Below are 27,208 nucleotides of genomic sequence, written 5' to 3' on the forward strand. Positions count from 1 at the left end.
AGGCTCTCGGCAGACTCAGGCAGCGTTGCTGGCTCAGTTCCGCTCGGGGCAGCTCACACCTGTCAGGGCGACTGGCTCAGGCTCTCGGCAGACTCAGGCAGCGTTGCTGGCTCAGTTCCACTCGGGGCAGCTCACACCTGTCAGGGCCACTGGCTCAGGCTCTCGGCAGACTCAGGCAGCGTTGCTGGCTCAGTTCCGCTCGGGGCAGCTCACACCTGTCAGGGCGACTGGCTCAGGCTCGCCGCAGACTGAGGTGCTAATGGCCCACAGGAGCAGGGGCCCTGGGCTCGGGGCCACATGGGAGGCCTGGTTACACCCTCCGACCTTTGGAGGTCTGGGCCTTGCTTTCCTGGCCACGTTAACACCCTTGTGGGGGCAGCTGCACTGAGCACGGTCAGGCTTTGGGGGCACCAGCAACCTCAGCTCCACCGTAAGGAGGTTTCTGACAGGCGCAGGACTCGGACAGGGCAGATTTCGGGACGTGGGGGGGCTGCCGTGTGACAATCTGCCTGGGACAGAGCATGAAATAGCCCCTGCTGCTGTGTAAAGGGGACAAGGATCCCTCCCTGGGTGGCAGAGGCGCAGGCCATTGCTGTGGGGGGATGGGCTCAGAGGCTCTAGTGACGGGCCCCAGGTAAGCCCCTAGACAGACTGTGCCCCTCACCCTGGTATCAGGGCAGCTGCAGCTGAAGGGGGGTGGGGCGTCCGTGGCTGGCTGTGAGCGCTGTTGTGGCTGAGCAGCATCCTCCCGAGCAGGGGGGCGGAGCTGAGGCCGGTGGGGCTGACCGGCCCCCTGCCGCCCACACGTGTCCAGGGCAGTGACCCAGTTTCCTGTGCAGTGTCACAGCTGGGCCCCTCTCAGAGGTGTGGACGCTTCCGCTCCAGCAGAAAGGCAGCCCTGCCCCACCACTGCTGTCGGGGGAGCTCGACTGCTGCTCTGCCTGGGGACGATGCAGGACGAGGAGGGCGACGTGGGGCTAGACCCACAGCTCCACAAGGGCAGCCTGTTTGCAGCTGGGAACCAAGGTAGTGACTGTAACCCCCTCCCCTCCTCTCCCCTGCCCGCCCACCCATGGGATCGGGTCTGTCCCCCAACTGGGCCAGGGCCTGTCTCTCTGTGTGTCTGTGCAGTGCCCGGCACAACGGGGCCCTGATCTCAGCGGGGGCAGGGACTGTCTCTCCCTGTGTGTCTGTGCAGCGCCCGGCACAACGGGGCCCTGATCTCAGCTGGGGCAGGGACTGTCTCTCGCTGTGTGTCTGTGCAGCGCCCGGCACAACGGGGCCCTGATCTCAGCTGGGGCAGGGACTGTCTCTCCCTGTGTGTCTGTGCAGCGCCCGGCACAACGGGGCCCTGATCTCAGCTGGGGCAGGGCCTGTCTCTCCCTGTGTGTCTGTGCAGCGCCCGGCACAACGGGGCCCTGATCTCAGCTGGGGCAGGGACTGTCTCTCCCTGTGTGTCTGTGCAGCGCCCGGCACAACGGGGCCCGGATCTCAGCTGGGGCAGGGCCTGTCTCTCCCTGTGTGTCTGTGCAGCGCCCGGCACAACGGGGCCCTGATCTCAGCTGGGGCAGGGCCTGTCTCTCCCTGTGTGTCTGTGCAGCGCCCGGCACAACGGGGCCCTGATCTCAGCTGGGGCAGGGACTGTCTCTCCCTGTGTGTCTGTGCAGCGCCCGGCACAACGGGGCCCTGATCTCAGCTGGGGCAGGGACTGTCTCTCCCTGTGTGTCTGTGCAGCACCCGGCACAACGGGGCCTGGATCTCAGCTGGGGTCTCTTGCCACTACTGTTGCAATAATGGAGTTTGTTTTTCCCTGCAAGTTCAAAGGGACAGATCTGCAACTGGTATAAATCAGGATAAATTCTGCTGAAATTAATGCACTTGGAGTAATTCTCACCAGCTGGGATCTGGCCCCATGGACTGCAGTGGGGCTATGGCTGATTGAGAGCAGCAGAGATCTGCCCAGGAGCATTTAAGGATAGAAAATGTGTGTCGGTGACAATTGATCTGCCTGTTTTGAGCTCCGTGGAGCAGGGTCGGGTGACACCAGCTGAGGATCTGCCTCCAATACTATCAGTGAAATAACCCCTGATCCTTCCCCTGCAGCTGCTGACCCTGAGCCCCCAACTCTCCCTGTTCCAGCTCCCTGCAGGCACAGACACTGCTTAGTGGCGCTGGGCGCCGGGTGTATCTCTCTGACCTTGGCTGTGATCGTGCTGAGCCGTGTGGGTAAGTGCCTGGAAACAGACTCCCTGCGTCCCAGTCTCCGGGCCTAGAGATTACCCCCGATCCGGTGCACCCCACTCCCCCTGCCTCGAGTTCTGCCTGAGGAACGCAGGATCGGGCCCTGTGTGATCTGTACTCCCCCAGCGTCCCCTGTAATCACTGGTCCCACACCCCGTCACAGCCTGGGGAAGTGTCCCATACACCGGATCCAGCCATCAGCTCCGGAGATAGATCCAGGTGTGAGATCCTTCACTCTGATAGGGCCAAGTTCCACGTAATTCACGTCTCGGTCTGTTAATGTAGCACCAGACTGTCCTGTCTGTCTCTCGAGCTGGGAGAAATATTTTTCTAAACAAAACATCGTGTAGTAGAAAAGTGGCCTTTTTTCTACCTTGAAATTTGACGCAAAACTGTTTATCAAAATCATTTTGGAAAAGTTTCTTTTCTTGTTTATAAATTCCCCCACCCCCAGGCTTTCTTTTTTATCACAATTTCTTCCCCTGTCCTCCTTTAAAAAAAAAAAAGCACTGAGGTGCCTAAGGCCCTTGAGGCCAATGGGAATTAGGCACCTAGGGCCCAGGGAGTTAGACGCCCTCAATACTTTGAGGAGCTGGGCCTACGTGCTTCTCTGCAGCTTTCGGTAGGGTGAGCAGCTTTTCAGAAGGCAAAAGCAGAACACACGTGGGAGCCCCTCCCCCCCTCCATGGCCCCGGCCCCCGGCCAGGCTGCGTAAGAGCCATCCAGGGAGCCCAGGCTGCTGCAGGGAGCCTGGATCCTCCACCTGCCCTGGGCAGAGGCCGGGGAACCCAAGAGCAGCCCCCAGCCCGTGTCCCCACCCTGGGGTACATTGCCCAGGGCAGGTGGAGGGACGGGGCCTCGTGGGGGAGGAGGAGGAGCAGAGGGCGGGGCCTGATGGCCATGGGGCGGGGCTAAGGCCTCCCTCCCCTCCCAAAGAGGCTGGTTCTGCCCCTGAGCCTCAAGTGACACTGCAGGGAATCCAGGCCCGGGACTTGTTCTCGGCGCGGTTCACTCCGGCCCTGGACACCTGCCCCTTTTGCGGGGCGAGGGAGACCCTGGCGCCCGTGTATCTGGAGTGCACCAGGTTGCAGCCCCTATTCCGGCTCCTCTTAGATATCCTGCCACGTTCTGGGCCTCACTTTTCCCCTCACCTCCATATCTACGCACTCCCCATCCGTGGCCCCACAAAGTCGCGGGACCTCCTGGTCAGCCTCCTCCTCGCCCTGGCTAAAGTGGCCATCTCCGCGGCCAGGGAGAGGCGGTCGGCTGAGGGGTTTCCTGCGGCTGGGGGGCCTATTTCCGATCCTCCGTCCGCTCACGCATCCGGGCGGAGTTCCCCTGGCTCCCTTGACGCCTGCGAGGAGCAGTGGGTGCTGTCCGGGGTCCTCTGCTCGGTGTCCCTGTCAGGTCCCTTCATTTCTCTCTGTGACCTCACACCTTTAGCAGTGGGCGGCGTTCCTGGATCTCGACAGGAACCCCCTGTAACTTTCACCGGTCGCGCTCACTGCCTTTGATGTTGCTTTGCAGTTTCCCACTTGGTATCTGAGAAGGGACAGACCCCGGCAGCCCCTGGGAGCGACAGAGCCGGGAGCAGAGACCCCAGCACAGCAGAATGCAGCACCTGCCTAGAGCGTTTCCGATCCCAGCTCTGCCCCCCGGCCCCGCCCAGCCCAGCAGGTAACCCCAGCGTGTGTGTCTCTGAGCCGCCCTCCGCCCCGGGCACGGCCAGTGGGAACCCAGCTGCCGTCCCAGGCCGTGGGGATCCTGCAGGGCAGGGACACGCCGCCCCCTGCTGGCTGCACCGATCTGACACCAGCCCCACTCGGTGCCGGGCCATGAATGTACCTGCCTCAGCTGGGACCGGGTGTGGGGGCTCTGCTGAGACCGGGGGAGCGACATCTAGTGGCCATGCCCGGTACTGCTCAAAGAGGGTCTTAGGGCTAGTCTACACTTACCTGCCGGGTCGACGCGGTGAGTTCGACTTCTCGGAGTTTGAACTATCGCGTCTAATCTGGACACGATAGTTCGAACTCCCCGCGCGCTCCGGTCGACTCCGGTACTCCACCACTGCAAACGGCGGTGGCGGAGTCGACCTTGGAGCCGCGGACATCGATTCCGCGGCGTCTGGACGGGTAAGTAGTTCGAACTAGGGTACTTCGAATTCAGCTACGCTATTCACGTAGCTGAACTTGCGTACCCTAGTTCGACCCCCGCCCTTAGTGTAGACCTGCCCTTACACTAATCTAATACCAGGATGGCCAAATGTTTGCAGAGCAGGGACAGAGCCCAGCAGAGAGATGGTCTCATGGACTCACCCCCTCCCATTCCCAGCCAGCCCTAGGATCCCACCTCCTCTCCTGTTCTCCCCAGTTACCACCTCCCCGCCCATATCCTGCTAGATTTCCACTAACCAGCCGCCAACACGTCTTCAGCTGGCCTAAGCCCCTTCTAGGACACTCTGGCAGAATAATGGAGCCTTAAAATGGATGCAAATAGCCCCAGGAGTTCCCCTCTGCCCCGGAGACCTCCCTGCCTGGTGTGGAGCTGGAGTAAGATCCCCTCACACACTCTGTTCCCCAGGGCCGGCTTTAGGCTGATTCGCCCGATTCCCGAGAATCGGGCCCTGCGCCTTAGACACCTTTTAAATTTTTTTTACTCACCCCGGTGGGCGGCGGCGGTCTGCTCCAGGGTCTTTGGTGGCCCTCGCTCCCCTGGCCAGAGCTCCGGCCGGAGTGTGGCAGTCCCATGGCTCTGCGACCCCGGCCGGAGTGTGGCAGCCCAATGGCTCTGCGACCCCGGCCGGAGCACGGCTGCCCCATGGCTCTGTGACCCCGGCCAGAGCGCCGCAAACCCCACAACCCCGCTCTCCTGGCCGGCAATCCAAAGTGCGGCCCAGTGAGTACAAGCCCCAGGAATGGGGCCCCGCACTTGCTAAAGCCGGCCCTGCTGTTCCCAACCCCTCAAAATGGGGGGCAGATTGGCAGTGTGGCTACTCAGAGTGCAGTGCGCTATGGGTGTTCTCTGCTACCCAGGGCCCATGTGGGAGCACTGGATAAGGCAGAGCAGCCCCGAGGCTGCTGTAACTGATGCCAGGAGCCAGGCAGGGCCTGATCCAGCCCCAGATTTCAGGGAGCACAAAGGGGACTCAAACCCATTTGAACCCCGTTCCTGCCCCAGTCGCAGGCTGGGAGTAGCCGGGAATGAGGCCCAGTGGTCTCAGAGCATTAATGACGCCCGTCTCTCTGCAGGGGGCTCCAGGTGCAAACTCTGCCCCACGGACTGGCGGCTGGACGGGAACAAGTGCTACTGGGTCGGCAGAGGAAGTAAAACGTGGAGCGAGAGCCGCGCCGACTGCTCAGCGAGGGGCTCCCAGCTGCTGGTAATCCGGGACCGGGAGGAGCTGGTAAAGGGGACGATACCTTCCTGCTGGAGCTGCCCCTGCAGGGCTGGGCCCTGGGTGCAGAGTCTGAGGACTCGTATAGGCTACATGGTAGAGCTGGGATTGTCAATGCTGCCTAAAGGACTTGGACACCCCATTCCAATTAATGGTTAATAACAGGGTGTCCAAATCCCCTAGGCAGCGTTAACAAATCCAAGCCTAAATCACCAGCACTGAGAACAGGGACACACAATGGTGACTTAAAGCTACTGGTACCTTCCCCCTTCTGGGATGTGCCCAGCACAATTCAGCTGGAGAGAGGGGCTGTGTGTGTGTGTCTGTGTGTCTGTGTGTGTGTGACACAGAGAGAGAGGGAGAGTTATGGGGACTGAGGGCTACAGCGAGAGGGGGTAGGTGTGGGGATGGGTGGACAGAAGAGGACACATGGGGAACAGTTGGAGAGACAGACAGGTGTGTGTGGGGATGGATAGGTGTGTAGAGGGATGAACAGCCAGACAGTAGTTCTGGTGCTAAAGTTGTTGAGAACTTGGATTTGCAAGAAAAGAGCCGACAGCAGGTTCTGGTCCCCACCTGCCTGTCCCATGCTCCCTGCAGGAGTCCCTACAGGCCCTGACAGGAGGCACGTCTCAGTTCTGGGTCGGACTGTCCGTCCCCTCCCCGGAGAAGGTCTGGACCTGGCTGGACGGCTCCCGGCTGGATCAGACCCAGTGAGTGATTCCTTGAGTCAAACCCTTTCCCTCCCCTCCGTGGGCAGCAGGGGCCAGTGACAGAGATGTGGGGGGAGGGGATGTTTGGGGGAAGGTCAGGAGTTTTGGGGAAGTCATTTTCCCCCACCAAACAGAGGAGGTGAAGCTGGAGCCCTGGAGCCGAGGGAGGTGGCCCAGAGTCGGGGTGTGGAGGGAGAAGAGCAAAGGGGCCAGGCCAGAGCCCTGGGGACCCCCCAGACAATGGGGCAGGGGGGAGGGGGAGACACAGAGCAGCCAGAGGCAGGAGGGGACCAGGAGGGGGCAGCGTCGGCCCAGCCCGGTGGGGAGGAGACGCGGAGCAGGGGAGGGAGCTGGGCAGGGTCTAGCCCAGCAGGGAGGAGGAGGCTGGAGCAGGTCCCTGGGCTCTGGGCAGGGAGAGGCCGTTCGAGACCCTGGCCAGGGCCCTGCCAGTGGGGAGAGGGGGCAGCCCCCAGGGCAGAGCTGGAGGAGACGACGGCTGCGGATCCCGTTGGAACAGGGAAGAGCCGCTACCGACTGCGTGTGATGGACCCACACGCGCTGACAGGGGCCCTCTGCTTTGTCCCACAGGCTCCCGGTGTCAGGCCCGGCTGAGGGGAGCAGCTGTGGGGTGCTGGCAGGGAAACAGCTTCATTCTGAAACCTGCAGCTCTGGATTTCAGTGGATTTGCCAGAGAGACGCCGTCCCGCTCTGAGCGGGGCATCCGTGGCCCGTTAGTAATGGCAAGGAGCCTTTCTTCAATAAAAGCATCACGAGTGAGCTTTGACACGTTATCTAGCGCCTGTCATGTGAGGACCTCAAAGCACCTCCCAGCACTCAGTCAGACTCATCATCTCCACTGCATGGATGGGGAAACTGAGGCACCGATAGCAGAATTGACCCGGGGAGGGCTGCACAGAGAGTCAGTGGCAGAGCTAGGAATTATGCTCCCAACACTGGACTCCCAGCCCCCCTGCTCTAGCCCCAACCCCTTGCGTAGAGCTAGGAGACAACCCATCCCCCCAGCTCTGACTCACTAGACCCCACTCCCCTCCCACAGCAGGGGATAGACTCCTGCCGGAGCAATGGGGCAGCTGCCCCCTCTCGGCTCTCGGCAGACTCAGGCAGCGTTGCTGGCTCAGTTCCGCTCGGGGCAGCTCACACCTGTCAGGGCGACTGGCTCAGGCTCTCGGCAGACTCAGGCAGCGTTGCCAGCTCAGGTCCGCTCGGGGCAGCTCACATCTGTCAGGGCGACTGGCTCAGGCTCGCTGCAGACTGAGGTGCTAATGGCCCACAGGAGCTGGGGCCCTGGGCTCGGGGCCACACAGGAGGCCTGGTTACACCCTCCGACCTTTGGAGGTCTGGGCCTGGCCTTCCTGGGGCCCTTGTGGGGGCAGCTGCACTGAGCACGGTCAGGCTTTGGGGGCACCAGCAACCTCATCTCCACCGTAAGGAGGTTTCTGACAGGCGCAGGACTCGGACAGGGCAGATTTCGGGGTGCGGGGGGGCTGCCGTGTGACAATCTGCCTGGGACAGAGCATGAAATAGCCCCTGCTGCTGTGTAACGGGGACGAGGATCCCTCCCTGGGTGGCAGAGGCGCAGGCCATTGCTGTGGGGGGATGGGCTCAGAGGCTCTAGTTACGGCCCCAGATAAGCCCCTGGACAGACTGTGCCCCTCACCCCGGTATCAGGCTGGCTGCAGCTGAAGCGGGGTGGGGCGTCCGTGGCTGGCTGGGAGCACTGTTGTGGCTGAGCAGCATCCTCCCGAGCAGGGGGGCGGAGCTGAGGCCGGTGGGGCTGACCGGCCCCCTGCCGCCCACACGTCTCCGGGGCAGTGACTCAGTTTCCTGTGCAGTGTCACACCTGGGCCCCTCTCAGAGGTGTGGACGCTTCCGCTCCAGCAGGAGGTCAGCCCTGCCCCACCCCTGCTGTCGGGGGAGCTCGACTGCTGCTCTGCCTGGGGACGATGCAGGACGAGGAGGGCGACGTGGGGCTAGACCCACAGCTCCACAAGGGCAGCCTGTTTGCAGCTGGGAACCAAGGTAGTGACTGTAACCCCCTCCCCTCCTCTCCCCTGCCCGCCCACCCATGGGATCGGGTCTGTCCCCCAACTGGGTCAGGGCCTGTCTCTCCCTGTGAGTCTGTGCAGCGCCCGGCACAACGGGGCCCTGATCTCAGCTGGGGCAGGGACTGTCTCTCTCTGTGTGTCTGTGCAGCGCCCGGCACAACGGGGCCCTGATCTCAGCTGGGGCAGGGACTGTCTCTCGCTGTGTGTCTGTGCAGCGCCCGGCACAATGGGGCCCTGATCTCAGCTGGGGCAGGGACTGTCTCTCCCTGTGTGTCTGTGCAGCGCCCGGCACAACGGGGCCCTGATCTCAGCTGGGGCACGGCCCTGATCTCAGCTGGGGCAGGGACTGTCTCTCCCTGTGTGTCTGTGCAGCGCCCGGCACAACGGGGCCCTGATCTCAGCTGGGGCAGGGACTGTCTCTCCCTGTGTGTCTGTGCAGCACCCGGCACGACGGGGCCCTGATCTCAGCTGGGGCAGGGACTGTCTCTCCCTGTGTGTCTGTGCAGCGCCCGGCACAACGGGGCCCTGATCTCAGCTGGGGCAGGGCCTGTCTCTCCCTGTGTGTCTGTGCAGCGCCCGGCACAACGGGGCCCTGATCTCAGCTGGGGCAGGGACTGTCTCTCCCTGTGTGTCTGTGCAGCGCCCGGCACAACGGGGCCCTGATCTCAGCTGGGGCAGGGCCTGTCTCTCCCTGTGTGTCTGTGCAGCGCCCGGCACAACGGGGCCCTGATCTCAGCTGGGGCAGGGACTGTCTCTCGCTGTGTGTCTGTGCAGCACCCGGCACAACGGGGCCTGGATCTCAGCTGGGGTCTCTTGCCACTACTGTTGCAATAATGGAGTTTGTTTTTCCCTGCAAGTTCAAAGGGACAGATCTGCAACTGGTATAAATCAGGATAAATTCTGCTGAAATTAATGCACTTGGAGTAATTCTCACCAGCTGGGATCTGGCCCCATGGACTGCAGTGGGGCTATGGCTGATTGAGAGCAGCAGAGATCTGCCCAGGAGCATTTAAGGATAGAAAATGTGTGTCGGTGACAATTGATCTGCCTGTTTTGAGCTCCGTGGAGCAGGGTCGGGTGACACCAGCTGAGGATCTGCCTCCAATACTATCAGTGAAATAACCCCTGATCCTTCCCCTGCAGCTGCTGACCCTGAGCCCCCAACTCTCCCTGTTCCAGCTCCCTGCAGGCACAGACACTGCTTAGTGGCGCTGGGCGCCGGGTGTATCTCTCTGACCTTGGCTGTGATCGTGCTGAGCCGTGTGGGTAAGTGCCTGGAAACAGACTCCCTGCGTCCCAGTCTCTGGGCCTAGAGATTACCCCCGATCCGGTGCACCCCACACCCCCTGCCTCGAGTTCTGCCTGAGGAACGCAGGATCGGGCCCTGTGTGATCTGTACTCCCCCAGCGTCCCCTGTAATCACTGGTCGCACGCCCCCGTCACGGCCTGGGGAAGTGTCCCATACACCGGATCCAGCCATCAGCTCCGGAGATAGATCCAGGTGTGAGATCCTTCACTCTGATAGGGCCAAGTTCCACGTAATTCACGTCTCGGTCTGTTAATGTAGCACCAGACTGTCCTGTCTGTCTCTCGAGCTGGGAGAAATATTTTTCTAAACAAAACATCGTGTAGTAGAAAAGTGGCCTTTTTTCTACCTTGAAATTTGACACAAAACTGTTTATCAAAATCATTTTGGAAATGTTTCTTTTCTTGTTTATCAATTCCACCACCAGCCGCCCCCCCCCAGGCTTTCTTTTTTATCACAATTCCGTCCCCTGTCCTTTAAAAAAAAAAAAGCACTGAGGTGCCTAAGGCCCTTGAGGCCAATGGGAATTAGGCACCTAGGGCCCAGGGAGTTAGACCCCCTCAATACTTTGAGGAGCTGGGCCTACGTGCTTCTCTGCAGCTTTCGGTAGGGTGAGCAGCTTTTCAGAAGGCAAAAGCAGAACACACGTGGGAGCCCCTCCCCCCCTCCATGGCCCCGGCCCCCGGCCAGGCTGCGTAAGAGCCCTCCAGGGAGCCCAGGCTGCTGCAGGGAGCCTGGATCCTCCACCTGCCCTGGGCAGAGGCCGGGGAACCCAAGAGCAGCCCCCAGCCCGTGTCCCCACCCTGGGGTACATTGCCCAGGGCAGGTGGAGGGATGGGGCCTCGTGGGGGGTGAGGAGGAGCAGAGGGCGGGGCCTGATGGCCATGGGGCGGGGCTAAGGCCTCCCTCCCCCCCAAGAGGCTGGTTCTGCCCCTGATCCTGAAGTGACACTGCAGGGAATCCAGGCCCGGGACTTGTTCCTGGCGCGGTTCATCCCGGCCCTGGACACCTGCCCTTTTGCGGGGCGAGGGAGACCCTGGCGCCCGTGTATCTGGAGTGCACCAGGTTGCAGCCCCTATTCCGGCTCCTCTTAGATATCCTGCTACGTTCTGGGCCTCACTTTTCCCCTCACCTCCATATCTATGCACTCCCCATCCGTGGCCCCGCAAAGTCGTGGGACCTCCTGGTCAACCTCCTCCTCGCCCTGGCTAAAGTGGCCATCTCCGCGGCCAGGGAGAGGCGGTCGGCTGAGGGGTTTCCTGCGGCTGGGGGGCCTATTTCCGATCCTCCGTCCGCTCACGCATCCGGGCGGAGTTCCGCTGGCTCCCTTGACGCCTGCGAGGAGCAGTGGGTGCTGTCCGGGGTCCTCTGCTCGGTGTCCCTGTCAGGTCCCTTCATTTCTCTCTGTGACCTCACACCTTTAGCAGTGGGCGGCGTTCCTGGATCTCGACAGGAACCCCCTGTAACTTTCACCGGTCGCGCTCACTGCCTTTGATGTTGCTTTTCAGTTTCCCACTTGGTATCTGAGAAGGGACAGACCCCGGCAGCCGCTGGGAGCGACAGAGCCGGGAGCAGAGATACAGCGACACCCCCTGGGAGCGACGGAGCCGGGAGCAGAGACCCCAGCACAGCAGAATGCAGCGCCCGCCTGGAGCGTTTCCGATCCCAGCTATGCCCCCCGGCCCCGGCCGGCCCAGCAGGTAACCCCAGCGTGTGTGTCTCTGAGCCGCCCTCCGCCCCGGGCACGGCCAGTGGGAACCCAGCTGCCGTCCCAGCCCCTGGGGATCCTGCAGGGCAGGGACACGCCGCCCCCTGCTGGCTGCACCGATCTGCCACCAGCCCCGCTCGGTGCCAGGCCGTGAATGTACCTGCCTCAGCTGGGACCGGGTGTGGGGGCTCTGCTGAGACTGGGGGAGCGACATCTAGTGGCCATGCCCGGTACTGCTCAAAGAGGGTCTTAGGGCTAGTCTACACTTACCTGCCGGGTCGACGCGGTGAGTTCGACTTCTCGGAGTTTGAACTATCGCGTCTAATCTGGACATGATAGTTCGAACTCCCCGCGCGCTCCGGTCGACTCCGGTACTCCACCACTGCAAACGGCGGTGGCGGAGTCGACCTTGGAGCCGCGGACATCGATCCCGCGGCGTCTGGACGGGTAAGTAGTTCAAACTAGGGTACTTCGAATTCAGCTACGCTATTCACGTAGCTGAACTTGCGAACCCTAGTTCGACCCCGCCCTTAGTGTAGACCTGCCCTTACACTAATCTAATACCAGGATGGCCAAATGTTTGCAGAGCAGGGACAGAGCCCAGCAGAGAGATGGTCTCATGGACTCACCCCCTCCCATTCCCAGCCAGCCCTGGGACCCCACCTCCTCTCCTGTTCTCCCCAGTTACCACCTCCCCGCCCATATCCTGCTAGATTTCCACTAACCAGCCCCCAACACGTCTTCAGCTGTCCTAAGCCCCTTCTAGGCCACTCTGGCAGAATAATGGAGCCTTAAAATGGATGCAAATAGCCCCATGAGATCCCCTCTGCCCTGGAGACCTCCCTGCCTGGTGTGGAGCTGCGGTAAGAGCCCCTCACACACTCTGTTCCCCAGGGCCGGCTTTAGGCTGATTCGCCCGATTCCCCAGAATCGGGCCCACCGCCTTAGGCACCTTTTAATTTTTTTTTACTCACCCCGGCGGGCGGCGGCGGCGGCGGTCCGCTCCGGGGTCCTTGGGGGCCCCCGCTCCCCTGGCCAGAGCTCCGGCCGGAGTGTGGCAGCCCCATGGCTCCGCGACCCCGGCCAGAGAGCCGCAAGCCCCACAACCCCGCTCTCCCGGAGAGCAATCCAAAGTGCGGCCCAGTGAGTACAAGCCCCAGGAATGGGGCCCCGCATTTACTAAAGCCGGCCCTGCTGTTCCCAGCCCGCAAAGTAGGGAGCAGATTGGTAGTGTGGCTACTCAGAGTGCAGTGCGCTATGGGTGTTCTCTGCTCCCCAGGGCCCATGTGGGAGCACTGGATAAGGCAGAGCAGCCCCGAGGCTGCTGTAACTGATGCCAGGAGCCAGGCAGGGCCTGATCCAGCCCCAGATTTCAGGGAGCACAAAGGGGACTCAAACACATTTTAACCCCGTTCCTGCCCCAGTTGCAGGCTGGGAGTAGCCGGGAATGAGGCCCAGAGGGCTCAGAGCATTAATGACGCCTGTTTGTCTGCAGGGGGCTCCGGGTGCAAACTCTGCCCCACAGACTGGCGGCTGGACGGGGACAAGTGCTACTGGGTCTCCAGAGGAAGTAAAACGTGGAGCGAGAGCCGCGCCGACTGCTCAGCGAGGGGCTCCCAGCTGCTGGTGATCCGGGACCGGGAGGAGCTGGTAAAGGGGACGATACCTTCCTGCTGGAGCTGCCCCTGCAGGGCTGGGCCCTGGGTGCAGAGTCTGAGGACTCATATAGGCTACATGGTAGAGCTGGGATTGTCAATGCTGCCTGAAGGACTTGGACACCCCATTCCCATTAATTGTTAATAACAGGGTGTCCAAATCCCCTAGGCAGCGTTAACAAATCCCAGCCTAAATCACCAGCCCTGAGAACAGGGACACACAATGGTGGTGCACATGAACTGGAGAGAGGGGCTGTGTGTGTGTGTGTGTGTGTGTGTGTGTGTGTGAGACACAGAGAGAGAGAGAGTTATGGGTACTGAGGGCTACAGCGAGAGGGGGTAGGTGTGGGGATGGTTGGACAGAAGAGGACACATGGGGAACAGTTGGAGAGACAGACAGGTGTGTGGGGGGATGGATAGGTGTGTATAGGGATGGATGAACAGCCAGTCGTTCTGGTGCGAAAGTTGTTGAGAACTTAGATTTGCAAGAAAAGAGCCGACAGCAGGTTCTGGTCCCCACCTGCCTGTCCCACACTCCCTGCAGGAGTCCCTACAGGCCCTGACAGGAGGCACGTCTCAGTTCTGGGTCGGACTGTCCGTCCCCTCCCCGGAGAAGGCCTGGACCTGGCTGGACGGCTCCCGGCTGGATCAGACCCAGTGAGTGATTCCTTGAGTCAAACCCTTTCCCTCCCCTCCGTGCGCAGCAGGGGCCAGTGACAGAGATGTGGGGGGAGGGGATGTTTGGGGGAAGGTCAGGAGTTTTGGGGAATCATTTTCAGTGTAAGGTGATGACAAAGACACCCTCCCCTCCCCCCCCCCGCCGCTTCCCCCTCCCCAGAGGAGGTGAAGCTGGAGCCCTGGGGGTGGGGGAGGTCACCCAGAGTCGGGGTTTGGAGGGAGAGGAGCAAAGGGGCCAGGCCAGAGCCCTGGGGACCCCCAGACAACGGGGCAGGGGGAGGGGGAGACACAGAGCAGCCAGAGGCAGGAGGGGACCAGGAGGGGGCAGCGTGGGCCCAGCCCGGTGGGGAGGAGACGCGGAGCAGGGGAGGGAGCTGGTCAGGGTCTAGCCCGGCAGGGAGGAGGAGGCTGGAGCAGGTCCCTGGGCTCTGGGCAGGGAGAGGCCGTTCGAGACCCTGGCCAGGGCCTGACAGTGGGGAGAGGGGGCAGCCCCCAGGGCAGAGCTGGAGGAGACGACGGCTGCGGATCCCGTTGGAAGAGGGAAGAGCCGCAACCGACTGCGTGTGATGGACCCACACGCGCTGACAGGGGCCCTCAGACTCTCTCCTTTGTCCAGCAGGTTCCCGGCGTCAGGCCCGGCTGAGGGGAACAGCTGTGGGGTAGTGGAGGGGAATCGGATTCGTTCTGACACATGTGACTCAGGATTTCAGTGGATTTGCCAGAGAGACGCCGTCCCGCTCTGAGCAGGGTACAGGGGAGACCTCAGAGCGCGGCACCGTTATCTCCATGTCACACATGGGGAAACTGAGCTGCAGACACTGACCTGCCCAAATTACACCGAGAATTACTGGCAAAGTGGGAGTCCTGGCTCCCAGTCCCCCTCCCTCTAGCCCCTCCCCCAGAGCTGGGAATAGAACCTAGGAGTCCTGGCTCCCAGCCCCTCCCCTTCACCCAGTGCTGGGAAGAACCCAGGAGTCCTGGCTCCCAGTCCTACCTCAGCTTAGAGAAGAGCGATTCCAAGCTCTGGCTTCACATGTTCCAGCAGGGGCTGGAGAGCGCTGTGGGGGCTGGGCTTGGGCTGTGGGTGTCAGGCTCTGCACAGCCCTGGGGCAATTTATCCCTCATCCCCTCAGGGCTGGGGGAGAAGAGTCTGCCCCAGGTCACGTAAATCAGCACAGATCCAGTGTGTCCAATGGAGCAGAACTGGTTCACACCAGGCGGGGATCTGGGCTTTCCCCTGTATTTCACCCGTGACTAATTTCCTTTCACCTCTGGATCTGACTTTAGACAAGTCACTTGCCCAATCTGTGCCTCAGTTTCCTCTCCCACAGATGGTGAAGGGACCAAAATACAGTCCTGATCTCAGCTGGGGCAGGGCCTGTCTCTCGCTGTGTGTCTGTGCAGCGCCCGGCACAACGGGGCCCTGATCTCAGCTGGGGCAGGGCCTGTCTCTCCCTGTGTGTCTGTGCAGCGCCCGGCACAACGGGGCCCTGATCTCAGCTGGGGCAGGGACTGTCTCTCCCTGTGTCTGTGCAGCGCCCGGCACAACGGGGCCCTGATCTCAGCTGGGGCAGGGACTGTCTCTCCCTGTGTGTCTGTGCAGCGCCCGGCACAACGGGGCCCTGATCTCAGCTGGGGCAGGGCCTGTCTCTCCCTGTGTCTGTGCAGCACCCGGCACAACGGGGCCCTGATCTCAGCTGGAGTCTCTAACCGCTGATGTGATACCTGATGCTTAGCATGGTGGTGAGGGTACGTGTGTCACTGTTCGCAATTTGTCTATCAGAAATGGTTCCTGGAGATTGTGCATGGCCAGACAGAGAACAGCCCGGCTGTTTGATATCACACTCTCTCTCTCTCTCTCTCCACTGTGCTCATGGCAGACATGTTCCTTCCCAGGGAAGAGACACCAGGTTGAGCCCTGTCCTCTATAGGCAGAGTCTGGGGAAAAGCCCTCCCCCGAGAGCACATCCCCCCTTGGCAGGCAGAGGGGAAGGTGAAGAGGATCGGGCAGAAAAAGGAGAGAGACACGGGAGACACACACTGTCCTCGGTTCGTTAGTCCTTGGTGGGAGGGGCGCTCACAGCCCTGTTGGCAGGATGCAGCGGCTGCCTCAGTTTCCCTGCTGGGGTGGGAGGAGCCAGTCACATGGGGGTTTACGGGTTACAAAATAATAGTTTCTCTGCTGGGAGCTGGTTTATTATTTTATATAAATAATTGTATTAGAGTATAACAAAATAATTGTGTGTAGCTACACGTGTCTGTCCTAGCGCGTCCCAGCCATCCCCTCCTGGCCGCGGCGTCTCCTCACGCTCCCCAGCCCTCGCAGCAGGGCCTGCAGACCAGCCCTTCTCGCCCTACAGCAGGAGTTCGAGTCCTTGCCCAGGCGGCAGGGGTCACCCCGGCCCCTTCGCCCCACGGCTGCAGGGGCGGCAGCACCTCCCGACGGCCCCAGCACATCCCGGGTGTCTAGCCCCAGCCCTTCGCCGGCTCCTGCCCGGGGCATCTGACAGGTCTGGCTGCTCCCCTTCCGGTTTCCAAGTCGAAAGCTTCCTTCTCTGTGCCATAGACGGAGCCTGGGTTTTATATCTCCCTTCCTCTCCCAGCAGGCCTGGCTGCCGCCTGTCACACCAGGCTGCTTGTGACCGACATGGCAGCTGCCTGTGCTGCCCTATGGCCATTGTATGTTCCATCCGTGTGACTGTTATGGGCTGTTGGCTCGGTTCCGAGGGGTCACTCAGGCCGGGGGTAGCTGCGTGTGGGCAGGAGAAGGAACACTGATGAGGACACAGCAGCCAAGGAAGCACAGGCCCATGGCTGGATTTTACGTGGCAGGCGCCAGATGTTATTAAACCTGAACACAGGGGCTGCCCTCAGCCTGGGAGGGCCACGGTGCCTCACCCCATCCCGGGAGCCCAAGGCCCATCAGCAAAATCCCAGGTCTCTTCCCTCTAACTGCTCATACAGAAGAAAAAATTCCTGCCTGACCCCCGATGGGGCAGCCCTGACGCCTCCAGCAGACCAGGTGCCCACTCCCAGTTCAGGGTGGGCAGGGTGGGGTTGCTGGAAAGGAGCCAAAGGAGACACCACGTTATGTAAATCTTCCAAAATGGGCCCATGGGTGCTAGAGACCTGGGCTAGCCCCGTTAAAGGGACAGCGCCTGCTGCATCCAGGGCACAGGCACTTTGCTCTGCTTTCTGGTTTCTCCGCTGCTTTGCTGCAGATCCAGTGTCCCTCCCTGGAGCAGCCTGAACTGGCAATACCCTTGTGGTTCAGAAACGCACATGGTCCTTCTGCCGCTATTGGGAACCTGCAACAGCAACAAGTAATAAAAACCCGACAACTGTTAGAGCAGCTTCGACTAGCCGTGAAAATCCAGCCCCGAGCGATTCACCCCAGGTCACACGGCAAATCTATGGCAGAGTCAGGCACTGAGCCCCGATTTCCCAAATCAGAGCCCCGGGCGGTAACCAGAAGGCCAGTGTCCTGTTTTCAATTTACTGAGTTAATAGAAGCAAAGGGACCCCCCCAGTTGCTGAACGTGGTGCCGTTGGCTCATTTCCAGGACTGGCCCGGAGGCCGATGCATTGGTCAGAGGGACCTTTAGAGCGCAGCAGAAACCCTTAGGGGAAAAGAAATAAAAGCAGGTTTGCATTACACACACCCCTTGACCCCAGTGGAGCTACGGCCAGTTCCCCACAGCCGGGATCTGCCCCCTTGACCCCAGTGGAGCTACGGCCAGTTCCCCACAGCCGGGATCTGCCCCCTTGACCCCAGTGGAGCTACGGCCAGTTCCCCACAGCCGGGATCTGCCCCCTTGACCCCAGTGGAGCTACGGCCAGTTCCCCCAGCTGGGATCTGCCCCATTGACCCCAGTGGAGCTACGGCCAGTTCCCTCCAGCTGGGATCTGCCCCATTGACCCCAGTGGAGCTACGGCCAGTTCCCCACAGCCGGGATCTGCCCCCTTGACCCCAGTGGCGCTACGGCCAGTTCCCCACAGCCGGGATCTGCCCCCTTGACCCCAGTGGCGCTACGGCCAGTTCCCCACAGCCGGGATCTGCCCCCTTGACCCCAGTGGAGCTACGGCCAGTTCCCCACAGCCGGGATCGGCCCCCTTGACCCCAGTGGAGCTACGGCCAGTTCCCCCCAGCTGGGATCCTGCCCCATTGACCCCAGTGGAGCTACGGCCAGTTCCCCCCAGCTGGGATCTGGAGTCAGGTCACGCCCCGGGGCAGGGGTCTGTAGAATCAGCCGCTCCCCCTCCCCCGGCCCTGGCTGGCCCATCTCCAGTGCTATCCCGGCTCCAGCCAGATTCTCCCCCCGGTTCCCCGCCCTGGGGTGGCAGCCCCCACCCTGCCCCTTTGCTGTGACACGAGCCCGTGGGGGTGAGGGGGTGGATTTTGATTCCTTGGTTCCAGGCTGGGGACAGGACGTCCGCGTGCCCCTTCTGGGGCCACAGGTTCAGTGCTGGGGACCCTCCTTGTCCTGCCTCATGCCAGAGAGAGAGGAGACGGCGGGGGGGGGCAGCCAGGAGCTGGGGGGCAGGTGCTGGGGGGAGGGCAGCGAGGGGCTGTGGTGTGAGATCACAGAGGAAGCTGCAGCTGGGGGTGTGGGGGAGGGATGAGGCTCAGAGCGTCCGGCCTCAGGGGCTCGCTGCTGCAGCAGTCGGCTCAGGCAGGCAGGGGCTGGTCACAGCCCATGATGGGCGCCCCCGTCCCACCCTAATGCAGCCTGCAGCTGCCCTGATGCCAGGGTGATGGGCACAGCCTGGCTACGGCTATTCTGGCCCTGGTCATTTCACTTGGTGATGCAGGGAGGTGTCATGGCCCCCTGACCGGCGGGTGGCGTTTGGCGCCGGGATCCCATGCGAATTGTCACACCGGAGCCGCACACCCCGTGCTCTCCCCTTCCCCACGGCTGGCTGCCACCTAGGGGCGGAGCTGGGAACTGCAGGCCCAGGAGGGGATCGGGCTCACCCCAGCGCTCTGAGCTGTTTCCCTCTGGCTATAAGGGGTTTTCAGGCACTCGCTGGGCCCGATCCCGGCCTGGGGTGGATCAGTGGGACTGATTCTGAGCGGCACCTGCCGAGGCTCTGACCCTGTTCACAGAGCTCAGATTTTTGACACTGCGCCCCTCACCCTGGTGTCAGGGCAGCCGAGCCTCGGGTGACCAGATGTCCCGTTTTTATAGGGACAGTCCCGATTTTTGGGTCTTTTTCTTATATAGGCTCCAATTACCTCCCACCCCCGTCCCGATTTTTCACACTTGCTGTCTGGTCACCCTAGCCGAGCCCCCTCAGGGAGTGGAGGATGGGGGCATTCGGGGTTGTCTGGAAGCTTTTGTGTGACTGAGCCAACATCTGCCAGAGCAGAGAGAGGAAATTCAGGCCGAAGCCTCTGACTGTGACCCCACCGACCACGCGGCTGCAGCCCAGCGGCTCAGCTTCCTGTGCGATCTCAGCCCAGCCCCTCACCCCCTGCCTGCGCCTTCGCCAGCGCCTCTCACTCGGGCACGATGGAGGACGAGGAGGGCTACACGGCTTTGAACCTGCGGCCTAAGTGGGGCGGCTCGGGCGGCCTGTCCCCAGCCGGGAACCCAGGTAACGATTTCAGCCCCCTCCTCCCACCTACGGGCTCCATGTCCTGGCAGCAGGGGCAGAGCCGGGCTGGGACCCCAGAGATGGACCAGGGGGCGGCAGAGTCTGGCCATGTGCTTCTATCACAGGGTGGGGTAGCGCTGCGGACAGAGGTAAAGAGCCTGGGGGAGCCCCCAAGTGACAGAGCGAGAGTGGGGGCGAGACTGGGGAGCTTCCCCCTCTGGAAGCCAAAAAGGGGGGTCAAATGGGGGAAACTGAGGCACAGATCGGGGGAAATCTTTCACAAGGACACACCCACTGCACCCCATTCCCCTCCCTGAGCTGGGAATAGAGCCCAGGTGTCCTAGGTGCCAGCCCCTTCTGCTCTGACTGTTGGTGCAGGCTCTCTGCAACCTCAGGCAGTGTTGCTGTATCAGTAACACTTGGGGGGTCACATTTTCAATCTTTTCTCCCCTACCATGAGGGCTGAAAACTGCCTTTCTCTTCTAAATGAAAGCTGAGATCCTGGTACAATCACTTGACGCCTGGAGCTGGGGCCTGAGGCCAGGATCTAGAGTGGCTGGGCCTTAATTCAGCCTGGCTCTGCTTGTGTTTCCTTACAGGTTCCCGTCAGTGTCCTGGCTGGCTTCAGGTCGCTCTAGGGGGTGGGAATCTCATCCTGGCAGTGGCTGTGCTATTGCTGGCAGTGTGTGGTGAGTCACCAAAGGCTGTAGCTTTATCTGTCCGGGTGCGTCAGTCTGTGGCATGGATGTGACACCGGGGCAGGGACATTGAGAGAAAGCACATTGAAAACGGATGCTTAGTCACAATGAGCCTGTGGAACTCCCTGCCACAGGATCTCACTGGGGCCATGAGCTTAGCAGGGCTCAGTGAAGGTTCAGGACTCATTTATGAGAACGAGACCAGGCAGAGGGCCAGGAAGTACCAAGTGCTTTGGCAGAGGCTACAAACCCTCCTGCTTCAGGGCATCAATCAACCCCTAACTGAGGGGCAGGAAGGGTCTGACGTGGGGGACAAGTTCTGAGTGTCCACTAGGGGGCGTCGTGCTCCTCGCTCAGAGGTAGCTGGGTCTGTCCACCCTTGGAGATGGGAGAGCGGGTTAGATGGGCCCCAGGTCTGACTCAGTCTGGCCAGCCCCATGCAGCCAGTTTTGGGGGATGTTTTGAGGGTGAGAATGGGTGGAAACACGGGCTGGGTTTGCAAAGAAGCCCAAGGGATTTAGGCACCTAATTCCCAGTGATTTTCAATCTCGGGCACTTATCAGACTGTGTCCCTTTCGGGCTGCGCCGAAGCTCATTGGAGTCAGTGGCGATGGGGCAGAACAGGCTTTGGGGCAGCCCCTGTGTGTCCCCAGCGCTCGGTGCTGGTGCTTTTACCAGCAACTCCCACAACATTGACCGGTCGCCCTCACTCCCACCGACGCTGTTTTGCAGTTTCCCACTTGGTGTCCGAGAAGGGCCAGACCCCGGCAGCCCCTGGGAGCGACGGAGCCGGGAGCAGAGATACAGCGACACCCCCTGGGAGCGACGGAGCCGGGAGCAGAGACCCCAGCACAGCAGAATGCAGCGCCTGCCTGGAGCGTTTCCGATCCCAACTGTGCCCCCCGGCCCCGCCCGGCCCAGCAGGTAACCCCAGCGCGTGTGTCTCTGAACCGCCCTCCGCCCCGGGCACGGCCAGTGGGAACCCAGCTGCCGTCCCAGCCCCTGGGGATCCTGCAGGGCAGGGACACGCCGCCCCCTGCTGGCTGCACCGATCTGCCACCAGCCCCGCTCGGTGCCAGGCCGTGAATGTACCTGCCTCAGCTGGGACCGGGCCTGGGGAAGCGACATCTAGTGGCCGTTCAGGGTAATACCCAGCCACGAAGGTTTTAATAACAATGTCATACAAAAAAACAACGAGGAGTCTGGTGGCACCTCAAAGATTAACAGATTTATTTGGGCAAAAGCTTTCATGGGTAGAAAACCCACTTCTTCAGATGCATGGAGTGAAAATTACAGATGCAGCATTGTTATACTGACACATGGAGAGAAGGGAGTTACCTCAAGGCATTGACAATGCCAATTCAATCAGGCCCTGTCTGATACAACCAAATTTAGCCAAGCTCTAAGATACAACCAAATTTGCTCCAATGTCTCAGACAGAGACAAACACCTACAAGATCTCTATCAAGTGTTCTTAAAATACAATACCCACCTGGGGAAGTGAGGAAACAGATTGACAGAGCCAGACGGGTACCCAGAAGTCACCTACTACAGGACAGGCCCAACAAGGAAAATAACAGAACGCCACTGGCCATCACGTACAGCCCCCAGCTAAAACCTCTCCAGAACATCATCAATGCTCTACAACCTATCCTGGAAAATGATCCCTCAATCTCCCAGACCTTGGGAGACAGGCCAGGCCTCACTTACAGACAGCCCCCCAACCTGAAGCAAATACTCACCAGCAACCACACACCACACAACAAAAACACTAACTCAGGAACTAATCCCTTTAACAAACCTTGTTGCCTTCTCTGTCCCCATATCTACTCTGGCGACACCATCAGAGGACCCAACCACATCAGTCACACCATCAAGAGCTCATTCACTTGCACATCTACCAATGTGATATACACCATCATGTGCCAGCAATGCCCCTCTGCCATGTACATTGCCCAAACCGGACAGTCTCTATGCAAAAGAATTAATGAACACAAATTAGACATCAGGAATGGTAACATACAAAGCCAGTCGGAGAACCCGTCAATCTCCCTGGACATTTTGAAAAGTAGCCAACCTGCAACAAAAAAAACTTCAGAAACAGACTTCAAAGAGAAACAGCAGAACTAAAATTCATTTGCAAATTTAACACCATTAATTTGGGGTTGAATAGGGACTGGGAGTGGCTGGCTCATTACAGAAACAGCTTTGCCTCTCCTGGAATTGACACCTCCTCATCTATTATTGGGAATGGACCACATCCACCCTGATCGAATTGACCCTGTCAACACTGAGTCTCCACTTGCGAGGTAACTCCCTTCTCTTCCTGTGTCAGTATAACAGTGCTGCACCTGTAACTTTCACTCCATGCATCTGAAGAAGTGGGGTTTTTACCCACAAAAGCTTATGCCCAAATAAATCTGTTAGTCTTTAAGGTGCCACCGGACTCCACGTTGTTTTTGTGCATACAGATTAACATGGCTACCCCTGATACTTGACACAATGTAATACAAAGCTGTCCAATTTTTTTTCTGTGTGTGTGTGTGTGGGGGGGTGTTTCACCTCTTATTAGTGAGATTGTCTTATGGTCCCACCCCTCCCGTTCCCTGGCATCTGGGCCCCATGTCCCCTCCCAGTCCCCATCGCCCCTGGGTCCCAGCCTCCCGTCCTGTTCCCAGCTTAACACCACCCCTTCCCCCCAGTTCCTCCAGGGCCCGTCTAGGCCATTCTGGCCTTGTAAAGGGGCCTTAAGGTGGGTCCATAGGCCACTGAGAATCTCCCCTGTCCTGGGGGGCCTCTCTGGCTAGTGTGGAGCTGGGATCACCCGGCCTTTCTCCCAACCCCCAAAATGGGGGGCAGATTGGTGGTGTGGCTAGAGTGCAGTGCGTTATGGGTGTTCTCTGCTACCATGGGCCCATATGGGAGCACTGGATAAGGCAGAGCAGCCCCGAGGCTGCTGTAACTTATGCCAGGAGCCAGGCAGAGCCTGACCCAGCCCCAGATTTCAGGGAGCACAAAGGGGACTCAAACCCATTTGAACCCCGTTCCTGCCCCAGTCGCAGGCTGGGAGTAGCCAGGAATGAGGCCCAGAGGGCTCAGAGCATTAATGACGCCCGTCTCTCTGCAGGGGGCTCCGGGTGCAAACTCTGCCCCACGGACTGGCAGCTGCGCGGGGACAAGTGCTACTGGGTCTCCAGAACAGGTGAATTGTGGAGCAAGAGCCACGCCGACTGCTCAGCGAGGGGCTCCCAGCTGCTGGTGATCCGGGACCGGGAGGAGCTGGTAAAGGGGACGATACCTTCCTGCTGGAGCTGCCCCTGCAGGGCTGGGCCCTGGGTGCAGAGTCTAAGGGCGTATAGGCTACATGGTAGGGCTGAAATTTTCAATGCTGCTTAGGGGATTTGGACACCCTGTTTGCATTGTTAATAAAAGGGTGTCCAAACCCCCTAGGCAGCTTTGACAATCCCAGCCTAAATCACTAGCCCCAGGATCAGGGGCACACAAAGGCAGCTTAAAGCCACCGGCACCTCCCCCTTCTGGGGTGTGCCCGACACAGCTCAGCTGGAGAGAGGGGCTGGGGGTGTTGAGGATGGGGGCTACAGAGAGTCAGGGGATAGATGGGGATGGATGGATGGAGAGAGCCGTATCTATGGGGGGTAGATAGATGGGTGTGTATTGGGATAGATGTATGGGGCTGGATACTGGGTGTGTATAGGGATAGATGGACAGACAGACAGACAGACATTCTGGTCCTGAAGTTGCTGACAACCCGGATTTGGAAGAAAAGAGCCCGACCGCACATCTGGTCACCAGCTGCCTGTCCCACACTCACTGCAGGAGTCCCTACAGGACCTGACACAAGACTCAAATCAGTTCTGGGTCGGACTGTCCGTGTCCACCCCGGAGAAGGCCTGGACCTGGCTGGACGGCTCCTGGCTGGATCAGACCGAGTGAGTGATTCCTTGAGTAAACCCTTTCCCTCCCCTCCGTGGGCAGAGGGGGCCAGGGCCAGGGCTGGGGGAGGTTTGGGGGGCAGGTCGGGAGCTCAGGGGGACCCGTGTTCAGTGTCAGATGCAGGGGCGGCTCTAGGCACCAGCAAAGCAAGCACCTGCTTGGGGCAGCCCATTTGCAGGGGCGGCAGGGATCCAGCCTGGGAGCTGAGAACCAACAGGGGGCCCTGGGAGCTGTAGTTCCTTGGTTAGCTCCCTGCCTATAGAGCCAGCCCTGGAGAAGGGAAAGAACTACATTTCCCAGCATTCCCTTGGCCACTACCCACTGGAAAGGAAGGGGAGGACCTCATGCGGCAGCGTGCTGTGAATGGTAGGGAGACCATATTTTAACATTAAAAAAACAGGACACTCCAGGGGGAGGGAAGCCCGAACCTGCCACCATCCACTCCCTCCGACTGCCCCACACAGAAACCCCAACCCGTCCAACCCCCCCTCCCCGGCTCCCTGATCACCCCCTCCCAGGACCCCTGCCCCTAACTGCCCCCCAGGACCCCACCCCCTACCTGTCCCCTGACAAACCTCTGGGACTCCCAGCCTATCCAACTGCTGCCTGTCCCCTCGAACCCCTGACCCATCCTACCCCTCTTCTCCCTGTCCCTTGACTGCCCCCCCGGAACCCCCTACCCCTGCTCCAACCCCCCAGCCCCCTTACCGTGCCACTCAGACCAGCGTGTCTGGCTCCGTGCAGCACCAGACACGCTGCTGCATACATGCTGCCGTGCTCCCCCGTGGAGCCCACAGCCCCCCCAACACACACACCCACCCAGCACCTGCCTTCCAGATTTGACCACCTCAAAGTTCAGGAGGGCTCAAGCTCAGTTTGGGCAGCTGTTACTTCATTTCTCCCAAATCAAATATACTGATCCACTGTAACTTGCTGTAGGAAAAGTAGGATAAAATTGAGCAAGAAATGCTTCCCAGTGGTTTTTAGGACAGGAATTGCTATTTTCAAAAGCCATTGCCTTTTGTTTGTTTGTTTGTTTAAAAGGAAGACAGTGATATTGCATTGGCAAATTCCCCAGAGAAAGAAAGAGTGGAACAGAAGAATAATAAAGGCACCTCAACTTTTCCTCATTTATGGAGGACAGTCTTACAATATGGATCAGATATCCTCCAATCACACCAGCTGAAAATTGTTCCACTTTACTGCAGCTCTGTAACCATATGGGAACCAATCCTGTCTGTGTTCTGTGCACATCCAAAATTCCTGCTGAATGACCTGCCCTGGGAGGAGTTACCAGTGACCCAGGGCTGCGGCGGGAGAGTGCAGGTGTGGCGGGCGGGAGCCCAGGGCTGGGACGAGGGGGGCAGCAAATTTTTTTTTGCTTGGGGCGGCAAAAAGCTAGAGCCGGCCGTGGTCAGACGATGCTGAGACCCCAGGAGGGGGGCTGGGGAGCCCGGCTGAGAGGGGGGCTGGGTGGGAGCAGACAGGGCCATGGGGCAGGGAGAGATTTGCCCATCCCCCAGCACAGAGATGGTGGCTGGAGCCCTGGGGGTGGGGGAGGTGGCCCAGAGACGGGATGTGGAGGGAGAAGAGCAAAGGGGCCAGGCCAGAGCCCTGGGGACCCCCCAGACAATGGGGCAGGGGGGAGGGGGAGACACAGAGCAGCCAGAGGCAGGAGGGGACCAGGAGGGGGCAGCGTCGGCCCAGCCCGGTGGGGAGGAGACGCGGAGCAGGGGAGGGAGCTGGACAGGGTCTAGCCCGGCAGGGAGGAGGAGGCTGGAGCAGGTCCCTGGGCTCTGGGCAGGGAAAGGCCGTTCGAGACCCTGGCCAGGGCCTGCCAGTGGGGAGAGGGAGCAGGCCCCAGGGCAGAGCTGGAGGCAGGGGTGGCTCTAGCAATTTCGCCGCCCCAAGCACAGCGGCACGCCGTGGGAGGCGCTCTCTCGGTCGCCAGTCCCACAGATGTGCCTGCGGATGCTCCACCGGATCCGCGGGACCAGCGAACCCTCCGCAGGCACGCCTGTGGGAGGCCCACCGGAGCCACCTGCCACCCTCCCGGGACCGGCAGAGCGCCCCCCCGCGGCATGCTGCCCCAAGCACGTGCTTGGCGTGCTGGGGTCTGGAGCCATCTCTGGCTGGAGGAGATGACGGCTGCGGATCCCGTTGGAACCAACCGCGCTGACAGGGGCCCTCCCCTTTGTCCGGCAGGTTCCCGGTGTCAGGCCCGGCTGAGGAGAACAGCTGTGGGGTGGTGAACAGGAATCGGATTCGTTCTGACACCTGCAGCTCTGTACGTCGGTGGATTTGCCAGAGAGACGCCGTCCCGCTCTGAGCGGGGCATCTGTGGCCCGTTAATAATGGCAAGGAGCCTTTCATCAATAAAAGCATCACGAGTGAGCTTTGACACGTTATCTAGCGCCTGTCATGTGAGGACCTCAAAGCACCTCCCAGCGCTCAGCCACACTCATCATCCCCACCGCATGGATGGGGAAACTGAGGCACCGATAGCAGAATTGACCTGGGGAGAGTTGCACAGAGAGTCAGTGGCAGAGCTAGGAATTATGCTCCCAACACTAGACTCCCAGTCCCCCTGCTCTAATCCCCCACCCCTTGCGTAGAGCAAGGAGACAACCCATCCCCCCAGCTCTGAGTCACTAGACCCCCCACTCCCCTCCCTGAGCGGGGGATAGACTCCTACTGGAACAATGGGGCAGCTGCCCCCTCTCGGCGCTGTTCTCTCAGGCTCTCGGCAGACTCAGGCAGCGTTGCTGGGTCAGTTCCGCTCGGGGCAGCTCACACCTGTCAGGGCGACTGGCTCAGGCTCTCGGCAGACTCAGGCAGCGTTGCTGGCTCAGTTCCACTCGGGGCAGCTCACACCTGTCAGGGCCACTGGCTCAGGCTCTCGGCAGACTCAGGCAGCGTTGCTGGCTCAGTTCCGCTCGGGGCAGCTCACACCTGTCAGGGTGACTGGCTCAGGCTCGCCGCAGGCTGAGGCGCTAATGGCCCACAGGAGCTGGGGCCCTGGGCTCGGGGCCACACGGGACGCCTGGTTACACCCTCCAACCTTTGGAGGTCTGGGCATTGCTTTCCTGGCCACGTTAACACCCTTGTGGGGGCAGCTGCACTGAGCACGGTCAGGCTTTGGGGGCACCAGCAACCCTCCGCTCCACCGTAAGGAGGTTTCTGAAAGGCGCAGGACT

At 60.6% G+C, this 27,208-nt stretch overlaps 3 protein-coding genes across 3 annotated transcripts; all 3 read left to right on the plus strand.

Moving 5' to 3' along the window:
* Nucleotides 1-913: 913 nt before the first annotated feature.
* Nucleotides 914-7,088, plus strand: LOC123346022 (killer cell lectin-like receptor subfamily B member 1). The gene is made up of 6 exons (XM_044983214.1): nucleotides 914-1,026; nucleotides 2,104-2,226; nucleotides 3,769-3,918; nucleotides 5,490-5,644; nucleotides 6,236-6,348; nucleotides 6,937-7,088. Exons 1-6 carry the CDS (start codon nucleotides 951-953, stop codon nucleotides 7,058-7,060), a joined length of 741 nt encoding a protein of 246 aa, XP_044839149.1. The 5' UTR covers nucleotides 914-950; the 3' UTR covers nucleotides 7,061-7,088.
* Nucleotides 7,089-8,277: 1,189 nt separating this feature from the next.
* LOC123346017 (killer cell lectin-like receptor subfamily B member 1A) lies at nucleotides 8,278-14,504 on the plus strand. The gene is made up of 6 exons (XM_044983209.1): nucleotides 8,278-8,388; nucleotides 9,558-9,680; nucleotides 11,229-11,420; nucleotides 12,924-13,078; nucleotides 13,628-13,740; nucleotides 14,381-14,504. The coding sequence occupies exons 1-6, from the start codon at nucleotides 8,313-8,315 to the stop codon at nucleotides 14,502-14,504; spliced, it is 783 nt and encodes a 260-aa protein (XP_044839144.1). The 5' UTR covers nucleotides 8,278-8,312.
* Nucleotides 14,505-19,144: 4,640 nt separating this feature from the next.
* Nucleotides 19,145-26,340, plus strand: LOC123346019 (killer cell lectin-like receptor subfamily B member 1). Its single transcript, XM_044983211.1, has 6 exons — nucleotides 19,145-19,359; nucleotides 19,959-20,048; nucleotides 20,790-20,981; nucleotides 23,185-23,339; nucleotides 23,895-24,007; nucleotides 26,217-26,340. Exons 1-6 carry the CDS (start codon nucleotides 19,275-19,277, stop codon nucleotides 26,338-26,340), a joined length of 759 nt encoding a protein of 252 aa, XP_044839146.1. The 5' UTR covers nucleotides 19,145-19,274.
* Nucleotides 26,341-27,208: the final 868 nt, after the last annotated feature.

The sequence above is a fragment of the Mauremys mutica genome, chromosome 12 (assembly GCF_020497125.1).
Source record: "Mauremys mutica isolate MM-2020 ecotype Southern chromosome 12, ASM2049712v1, whole genome shotgun sequence".
Taxonomy (NCBI): Eukaryota; Metazoa; Chordata; order Testudines; family Geoemydidae; genus Mauremys; species Mauremys mutica.